The sequence below is a fragment of the Podarcis tiliguerta genome, assembly GCF_965153285.1.
Source record: "Podarcis tiliguerta genome assembly, chromosome: 2".
NCBI lineage: Eukaryota > Metazoa > Chordata > Lepidosauria > Squamata > Lacertidae > Podarcis > Podarcis tiliguerta.
Window position 1 is genome coordinate 23,556,594 of NC_139535.1, and position 9,904 is coordinate 23,566,497.

The window sequence follows — 9,904 nt, forward strand, 5'->3', positions numbered from 1 at the left end:
ATGTTTTCCTCCTGTATGTGTTTCATGTATTCTGGCTCACTAGGGGAACCCTAAAGGACGACAGAATGAAAGGACGGTCATTCAGTATCACTACACACAGTGGCCCGACATGGGTGTGCCTGAATATGCACTGCCAGTGCTGACATTTGTAAGAAGATCCTCTGCAGCCAGGACTGCTGAGATGGGCCCAGTGGTTGTGCACTGCAGGTACAGCTGGGCAAGTTCAGTCTAATTTTGGGTGCAACATGTTGTAGATTAATATACAACTGAAGTAGAGCATAACAGTATTTCCCATATGTATCGTGCACTTTACAATCAATTATATCCATTTTGCAATAGGGCTGAATCATTGGCTGAACCACAGTTTGAACTTCAATTTCTCTGGTCCAATACAAGTTTATTCACTGTTCCACACAGCACATCACATTGCTGGGTGAAATTCTCTTATACAGATGAATGACTTTCTGGGATCTGATAATTCTGTAATCCATAGCAGAACTGGGCAGTTTTCATTGAATTCTAGAGGATTATGCAGTTTGCTGCAGGATTTCATGCTGTGATCACTTGCTGTCATTATATGGGACAGAGCTTTCAAGTTCTACTGAATAGGTTTAATCCAGAACCGCCCTATGCCGCACCACAGCTGCTCAAGAACATTTGCAACTTTTTCTTCACCCACAACAGATTCAGAAAAGAATTCATCAGATGAAGACTTTTAAACTTTTCCAGACTTTTTAACGTATTGTTGTTTTAACATGCTGTAGTCTTACATTTTGGCTTAATTTTTTTTATCTTTGAATTACCGCTAAAGGGTTAGATGTTTTTGGGTTTTTTAAATTGTTTTTGGGGGTTTTTAATTGTCAGAACGCGGGTGGCGCTGTGGGTCGCGGGTGGCGCTGTGGGTAAAACCGCAGCGCCTAGGACTTGCCGATAGCTTGGTCGGCGGTTCGAATCCCCGTGGCGGGGTGCGCTCCCGTCGTTCGGTCCCAGCGCCTGCCAACCTAGCAGTTCGAAAGCACCCCCGGGTGCAAGTAGATAAATAGGGACCGCTTACCAGCGGGAAGGTAAACGGCGTTCCGTGTGCTGCGCTGGCTCTCCAGATGCAGCTTGTCACGCTGGCCACATGACCCGGAAGTGTCTGCGGACAGCGCTGGCTCCCGGCCTCTAGAGTGAGATGAGCGCACAACCCTAGAGTCTGGCAAGACTGGCCCGTACGGGCAGGGGTACTTTTACCTTTACCTTAATTGTCAGAAAGGGCAAAAGTAAATGAATCCTATTTTCATCAGTGGGATTCCTTAATATGTTCTGATTGCAAAATGTAAGACTCCTTTTTGGGAAAGAGTAGCTGTGTGTGCTACATGTACTTCCTAAATTTGCAGATATTTGCATGTTCACATATTTATTTAATATATTATTTTATTTACTGCATTCATAGCCCTCCTTCTTCTTCAAGGAGCTCAAGGTGGCATACATGATTCTCCCCCTCCTCATTTAGTCCCCACAAGAACCCTGTGAGGTACGTTAGGCGGAGAGGCTGTGACTGGCCAAAGTTGAGCTTCCTGGCTGTGCGGGGATTTGCACCCCAGGTCCTTGTCCAACACTTTAACCGCTACACCACCCCGGCTCAAGTTGCACATAGTCTTGTTTCTCTCAAACCTGGAGAGTATCACTAGCTGAAAATGAATCTTACCAGCTGACCTGTCTTTAAATGCTGAGCAAGACTGGCCAACCTTTTTTTGGCCCAGAAGCTGCATTCACTGGGAGCTAAGGTTCCTTGTGCAAGGATTCAAAGAAACACCTAAGATCCCAGCAATTACAAGCAAATTGAAAGTTAGCCATTGCATATTATAGAAAATCTAAAGAGCAAGACTTTGTGAATGAAAAGAAGCATGTACTGTATATCAATATTAGCATGGTGTTTCAATTCTTTATTAGTGTTTAACTAGCCTTTCTCCTGAAACTTCTGTTTTGTCAGCGCTGGTGTTGGCAGGACTGGTACCTACATTGTTATAGACAGTATGCTGCAACAGATAAAAGACAAAAGCACAGTTAACGCCCTGGGTTTCCTGAAACACATCAGGACACAGCGCAACTACCTCGTCCAGACAGAGGTAAAACACAGAGGCACATTTATTTTTACCGCAGCAAGCTATTGTCACCAATTAAATATTGCAAGAGGGTCTGTCAAGTGTAATTTCCACTGGAATATCTCCATTGGTTACATACTGCATTTCTTATGTTTTTCTGTGAATTCAGTTTGCAAATGCATGTAGTTGTCATATTATTATTTAGCAACTGTGTTGCTTTTAAAATAAACCAAGCACTTCACAGAGAATTTTCAAAATGCTAGACCCAAAAGCTTACAGTCTTTAGTATGCACAAGGCATTTAGTATGCCAAGGTATATTTTATAACACAGAGAACTTTCATAAAGGTGAACAGCAATTGATTAAAGTTGATGCAAGTCTCACTACCACCACTTTTTGTAAAAGTAAAGGAGAAAATAGTCTTAGAAAAAGAAGGGAACTGAGGCGTACAGGAGGAAAAAGGAAATTCAATACATAAAAAAAATAAGCAGAACAGCAAGCTGGAAAAGAAAAAAAAGCAAGCAGAGATAACTATGGGGAAAATCTGAAGATTTATCTAAGCAGAATTTTTATTTAGTTGGTTCATTTTTAACTTGCCCTTCATTAAGCAAGTGATCCAGGTTGGGGTACACGGAACATAAAATCAAATTAGCGATGCAACAGTTCCAATTTGAACAATTGGAAATATTTAAAAAATCTATCAGTATAACCTCTACACCTTACTCAAAAAATCAGTGTCCTAATACATCTGGCTAAAGAGGCAAGCTTTCAGCTGGCACCAAAACCAACCAAAATTGGTGCCAACCAGATTTCAAGAGGGGAAGGCATTCCAAAATCAGGAAGCCAGCACTAAGAAAGCCCTTCTGAGAGCTGTAGATGTACAAACCTCACTCAGAGGTGAACTACCGCTTTTCACACAGTCGGATTGTTGCAAATATAATAGTTGCCTTTAAAGAAGCTATGCTCCACTTACTATGGGCTTGCTTCTTCATTCTTTATTTGCTTCCTGGCATTCTAGGAGCAGTATGTTTTTATTCATGATGCCTTGTTGGAAGCCATTCTTGGGAAAGAGACTGAAGTTTCAGCTAACCAGCTACATAGCTATGTTAATAGCATTCTCATACCTGGAATTGGAGGAAAGACTCGGCTAGAGAAACAGTTCAAGGTAAGCTTCATTCTTAGCTTGTTCAGCCCTGCTGCCTTTACTAGGAAGATAAAGTGATCAGACCAAAACTGGTACTTTATCAATGCGGATGGGTGGGAGGAATGGTCTGATGAAAAGGCTTTTGGTTACACCTCAGAAGTTGTCTTAATGTGTAAGGCAAGTTCACCTAGGAGTAGATGGGCATTTAAATATCCCAGTCCTATGCCATTTAGGACATAATACTCATCCTTCAATTCAGAGCCTGGAAATGGATCAGAGGCTATCCCAACCTGATAGATGGTGCTGACAGCTGCTGATAGGTCCAGCAGAACCAGCAGGGATACACTCCCTTGTGAGCTTCTGGAAAAGGTCAGCCACAAAAGTGACCATGGCCATCTCCATCCTGTATCTTACCTAAAGTGGGACTGAAATGGATCAAGATAATCTGTGTCATTGAAGAGATCCTGCAGGTTTATCACCACTGCACCCTCAAGCACCTTTCCTAAGAATGAAATATTACAGACTGGGTGGAATTTTAAACACATTTAAAACATATATCTAAAACACATCAGCATCTACGTGCCATTATAGGTTTGGCTAAAGAAACATGTTTTAAACAAGTGATGAAAGGTGTACAGCAAAAGCACCTTCCTGATGTCAATAGACAGAATTCCAAAGAAGAGGTGCCGCCACACTAAAAGATTGATTTGTGACAACTGTGGTATGAGTATTGTGTGTCATCTGTAACTGTGCCTATTCTGCAGATTGAAGCGATTGAGCGCGCACATGTAACGTAAGGCGATCTCACAAGTAAACTGGTCTCAAGCTGTTAAGGGCTCTCTGTACTAAAAGTAACACCTTGATCTTGTCCACATCTTCAGTGACACAAGTGAAAAACTATCCATAAAAAGTAGAGCAAGTAGGACCCAGGTTTACACTTATTGAACCTGCATTAACTGTGGCTAGTGATGTGAGGTGAGAATATTCTCTGCTAGAAAATTCTCTGGAGAATATTCTCCACATTCAATGGTATAAGGTGCCATTTACCAGAGATTGACATTATATTATCATATAATGAAAATATATTTAATGTTAATGGCTTCTTTTTTATATGTACGCATACAGTTATGTTTATCAAGCTGTGTTTTAGTCACCAAAACAGTTATTAAGTGTTAGAGCTATTAGGAGCATTACTGAATTTACTTGTATTAAACCTTAACATGCCAATTGTATTTTTTGACATGTCCTGTAATATGTACATGTTCTAATGGAAAAATAAAATATGATTTAACTACTGAGTTTTCTTATACCAAACCTTAGCATGACAATTACTGGAGCCATCACCTTAGATTTAACTTTAACCAGAAAACATGTTTTACTTTTTTATTTGATACTTGCATGTGACAAGTAAGCTTGTGCTTATATATTTTCACTGTGGTTCCTTTACTAAATATACGGTTAGTGGTGAGTCATTCACGTTGAATTTTCAATTTCAAGTTTGGTGCAAAAAATTCAAAGAATGTAAATTCACGTTATTGCCCCATTGAATAAAAGTATCTGTACAATTTTTGGTTGCCATCTGAACAAGTTTACCCATTAATAAACATGTACATTAACAATTATATCATTCTGAATGTATTGAATTCTATCATTTTCAATGCATTAAAATGAATATTCTATTTTAAATGAAAATTCTCTAATACTCTCAATACTTAGTCAAGAATATTCTCAAGAATATTCTCCAAAAGATTATTCTTGAGAATTTAACATCACTAACTGTGGTGTCCAAGTGGGAACAAAATATGTGATGATTTTGTCTGTGAAGTATCTTGAGAAGCAGTCACAGTAAGCTCACTTTTTACCATGAAAGTATCACAGTCAACTTGGCAGGCAAAATAGGCAAGCCCAGGAATAACTGATCTCAGCTGCAGCATTCAGGTTGACAATTGCAGCAAGGAGGAAAAATTCCTTAGGCGTAGTCTTGTTTTGATGTTTTATAAAAGAACAGAGAGAGCTTTTATGTTTCCTGAGACCTGTTCTGACCTACATATATCTTTGGGGCTTTGCAATATGTCTTCAGCAGAACTCAAATCGACATTGTCAAACCAGGTTGGAATAGAATTTCATTTACCCTGCGTGATATAATTGAGACCTATACAAACTTGAGGGCCCAACATGTGTTTGTATAAGTACCTTTCTTTAAGCAGAAAGTTCAGTTCATCTTGGCATTTTGAATGCTTTTAGCATATTTTACAGTTTAGTCTTCCAGAGATGCATTTTTTTCCAGAAATAAGAAATATTTGTGTGTGAGAAAGAGAAAGAACTGCAAAGGACTTCATCACGCTTGCTTTTTTTTTTTTTTAGCTGGTTATGCAGTGCAATGCTAAGTATGTGGAGTGCTTCAGTGCTCAGAAGGACTGCAACAAAGAAAAGAACAGGAACTCATCAGTTGTGCCATGTAAGATCACATCTTAAAGTCTGATTGTTGTGCTGAATAATTTCCTTGTGCTAAATTCTGAATTGTGTTTGCATGAAGTGATGTGGGCCCTCAGTTGGATTGTTTTGTGCTATTGGGTCAGAGTTCTTTTTAAATATAAATCTGATTTGTGGCTCCTGATGCTGGATGCATGTTAATGCATTCCAAGGCTTAAATACAAATAAGTTTTGAACCAAGTGAAAGTATGAGAGTTTAACATAGTGATGAAGTATTTTCAGATACTTCCAGGGAACTTCATACAGCTTCCAGGAATTTTCACTTGTCTTTTCCTGCAGAAATTCAATTATCATCACTTTCAGAAGTGCAAAATAATTTTAGGGATGAAAAAATCCTAAGGGAAAAGACTCTCCCCCCCCCCCCCGCAAACAGCTCAATGCATTCTGCCCATGCTCAATAGCCATATAATGCTGTTTGTTGGTGGGGAGATGGAAAACTAGGTAGGCGTGGGAATGGAACAGAGTATTGTGAAGGAGAGCATGGCTGGCTGGGACACTGAACAGGAGGTCTGCACGCTGCAACTTTTGTTGCAGGTCCCAAATATTTATGGCATTGGTTTTCAAGGTGTTGTAATTCACCCCAATTCTTCATGCCAATGGGTGAATAAATCTAAATAAGTAAATGGGGCATGCATCATTAAGGATGATTTGTCTGTGTTAGTCCTACAGTAAAAATATTACATCTGAAATATTAAGTTGATCCTTAGAAGCGCTTCAATGGCTGGGAGGCAAAACTTATCTGGGGTCATTGACACCAGTGGCCTAAATCAGCTGAAATCCAAGTATTTTTGCTTATCTGCTTTGCTGAAGTTTTTTATGCTCACTCCACAAAAGAATTGCTAAGCGTGGCTACCTCTGCAGTCATTGGTATCCAAACCTTTTTCAAAGAGGGCCAGATTTGATGAAGTGAAGGGCCGCGAGGGCCGACCAAAGTTGTTGACCTTTTTTTAGGATTTTACCCCAAAGTTCTTTAGCATTTTTAGGGTTGAATTTATAAGTGATGAGATTTTTTTAGGATTTTACCCCAGGAAATAAACTACCACAGGGGCTGGATTAAACCGACCAGCGGGCTGGATTAGGTCCTCGAAACAGACTTTGGACATGCCTGGTCTAGATACATCCAGTGCTGTGTGTGTGCATTCTGTGGTAGTTAACTTCAATTAATGTGGTTCTCAGAGGATAGCTGCTGACTTGCCCTGAAGTTAGGGAAGTAGCTGTTGCTGTCGCTACTTTTGGGAAGGGATGAGAGCAGCAAAAATAAATCAAATGTTGTTGTGTGCACTTGCCCATAAATGATCTGATCATCATCAAATCTTTATTTCATTTATTACATTTTCATCCTCTGCCCTTTCTCCAAGGAGCTCAAGGCACATAGTCCTGACTCTATTTATCCTCACAACAAACTTGTGATGTAAATTAGGCTGGGAGTATCTGGCCCAAGGCCCTGGGTGAATTTCATAGTGGAGAGGGAATTCGCTATTAACTATTATTTGGCATCTGGGGATAGCAGAAAGTAGTAAAATTTTATTGCTGAAATTATATCCTTGTGCAAACATTTCATTTTATCATTTTTATAGCTTTATCTCCTGCATGAGCTCAGCAAATTTTATGATATTGAGTCTGGCCCTGGGAGAAATAGGAGTTGTTTTCTGATAGCTGTGCTAAGATTGTGAGTTTTGTTTGATAGGGGCTTTTCGTCTGTTCGTTTGTTTGTTTACAGCTGAACGAGCAAGGGTGGGACTGGCACCATTACCTGGAATGAAAGGAACTGATTACATTAATGCCTCTTATATTATGGTAAGAAAATCAACAGAAAGTAACTGAATATAAAATTGTTCAGTTGGTTTTATCTATTGTTGCAAATAGCTCTTGTGTTTCTTCTTCAATGAGGTGATTCTTTTTTTCAAAGAACAGCCACTGTGTGCAACAAACGTTATACAGTGCTGCTTAGAATTAAAAGAAATTCATTTTTTATAACTTGGGGAATTAGGGACACAATTCATCCTCTCCTGCATGCACAGCTCATGGGATGAGATCACCACAGAGTTTCAATTGAGTCTTCTAACTCTGATTCCCTTGCCAGCCCTTGACTGGGCAGATGTTCGCTAAAGCATGCCAGCTATTATGTAGAATGAGAGGAGCCTAGCACATCTCCCATTCCAGGTAATAACCAGCATGCTGCAATGGATATATGTCCCAGCCAAGGACTATGGTGTAGTTAAAAGGCTCATTCAGTCCTGTGGAGATCCTGCCCTGCTTGCACTGCTCTGTGAGCTGCTGTGCAGGAGGGATGGGCCATGCCCTACATTGGCCAGTCATAGTCTTCATAGTTGCATATTGTATGTCATTTGCATATTTTGTCATTGGCAATGTCATTCTACTGGAGGAATTTAAAAAAAACATCTGAAGTGACATTTGCTGTACCAGAAACTGGAACAAGTGGCATCACAGAAGGAAGGCAATATATCTAATAACTGTGCTGAATCCATTATTTTTAATTAGGGTAAACAAATATTAGCTGCAGCTCATCTTAGTTGTTTCCACTGTGGTCCTCTACACTCAGTGGGTAGCCGTTCCTGGTGGAAACTATTCAGTTAAGTGAAACATGTTTATAGAGTTTATTTTTCATTTATATATTCTCCAGTATTGTTTTAGGATAAATTAACACAGCAGGGAGCTTTGAAAATTTAGCAATCTAATAAACTTGTATTGTCTGCTCTCATCCATGAAGTTTCCAAACTATTCTATGCACTGAGTAACTGCTGCATTTGGTTCTTGCTTTAAAAGGGTTACTATCGGAGCAACGAGTTCATCATTACACAGCATCCCCTGCCACACACGACTAAAGATTTCTGGAGAATGATCTGGGATCACAATGCACAGATCATTGTCATGCTTCCGGATAACCAGAGCTTTGTAAGTTATTTAACTCCGCATACTTTATATTAATGATGTATCACAGCAGGGAGCAAGAACTGGGCCACTTAACTACATATTATGGCTGTATTTCAATGCAAAGCATAGTTGATGTCTCCTTTAACAGCTCTATAATCCACAGTATCCAAAGACGCCTGGGAAAGAAGTTGGGGGAAGACAGTGGGAGGGAGGAAACCTGTTGTGTTCTGTCAGCATCACTGCAAAATGTCCCAGTTCTGTGCTGCCCTGCTGTGAAGGCAAAGTCTATCCAGTGAGCTTTTTCGAAAGGAAAGGAAAACTTTAGCGCTTTTGCACCAGTCACCCCTCAGGGATATCAACCTCCATTTGTGACCTCTCTTTCTCAAATGCCAATGAGAAATAATATCTGCCTGCCCTTATCTTCTTTGAACAACAGAACATGTAAAATATCTTTGTTTACTGTTGCAGTGGAGCTCTATAGACGGGCATCTTACGAAACAGCTGAGCAGTATGTTGTCATTTCCATTAAATTACTGCAGGTGCCTAATCAGTTGTTACCCTAGTTGATTGGTTGTGTAGAAAGACAGAAACACACAGTGAGTTGTTGGCATACTGGTTCTTAGTGCGCAGTGAAGTGGCAGTCATAATTTATCTGCAGCTTCCCATAATATCTAATGGATTTGAAGACTATGGCACAGGAACAGAATCTGTATTCTTCCCATGACTCTGGTGGTAGTTCTCCTGGAACTGTGGGCTTCTGGTATATCAACTCCAAAACTGATTAGAAGAACAAGAGAGCGAGCCCACATTTCCATCTGCTCCAGGGCTCTTTCTCTGCCAGCATTCGTCACTGGTTGGGACACAATGTCATCTTCTAAGGCAGGAGTAGGCAACATGGTGCCATCCAGATATTGTAGACTGCAAGCTCCATCTTTCCTGACCATTGACCCTTCTGTCTATGGCTGATGGAAGTTCTCATTCGCAATATCTGCAGAGTACCAGGTTGGCTACCCCTGTTCTAAGGTATTCACACTGAATTCAGGGTAAGATGTAGACCCTAACAGTTATGTGCCCTTAACTAAGTTTGTGCTGTCCTAAGCAGGTTCTGTTTTGGTTGGATTTCCCAAACCTAAATCAGGTTATCTGGATCAATGCTGTTAAGAATGAGGGGCGTGTGATATTTTTTTAATGTCCTGATTTTAAAAATTAAATATAAGCAGAATATTTAAGGAAAATTCGTTTTTATTCATCAAAATTCCCTTTTATAATAGTAATCTCTCTCACAC

The 9,904-nt window shown here is 40.0% G+C and overlaps 1 protein-coding gene and 1 long non-coding RNA gene across 8 annotated transcripts in view; one reads left to right on the forward strand and one right to left on the reverse strand.

The window, feature by feature from the left end:
• Positions 1-9,904, forward strand: part of PTPRG (protein tyrosine phosphatase receptor type G) — a 518,906-nt gene that overhangs the window by 495,455 nt on the left and 13,547 nt on the right. For all 5 annotated transcript variants that reach the window (XM_083424609.1, XM_083424610.1, XM_083424611.1 and 2 more), the window contains exons 20-25: positions 44-207; positions 1,976-2,111; positions 3,105-3,251; positions 5,595-5,688; positions 7,444-7,520; positions 8,511-8,639. In XM_083424609.1, the coding sequence (XP_083280735.1) occupies positions 44-207; positions 1,976-2,111; positions 3,105-3,251; positions 5,595-5,688; positions 7,444-7,520; positions 8,511-8,639 (747 nt within the window). The remainder of the gene's footprint in view (positions 1-43; positions 208-1,975; positions 2,112-3,104; positions 3,252-5,594; positions 5,689-7,443; positions 7,521-8,510; positions 8,640-9,904) is intronic.
• Positions 1,908-9,904, reverse strand: part of LOC310671033 — a 35,196-nt gene continuing 27,199 nt past the window's right edge. For all 3 annotated transcript variants that reach the window (XR_014507690.1, XR_014507691.1, XR_014507692.1), the window contains exons 3-4: positions 3,060-3,210; positions 1,908-2,021 (exon numbers count right to left, since the gene is read on the reverse strand). This is a non-coding gene — a long non-coding RNA (uncharacterized lncRNA). The remainder of the gene's footprint in view (positions 2,022-3,059; positions 3,211-9,904) is intronic.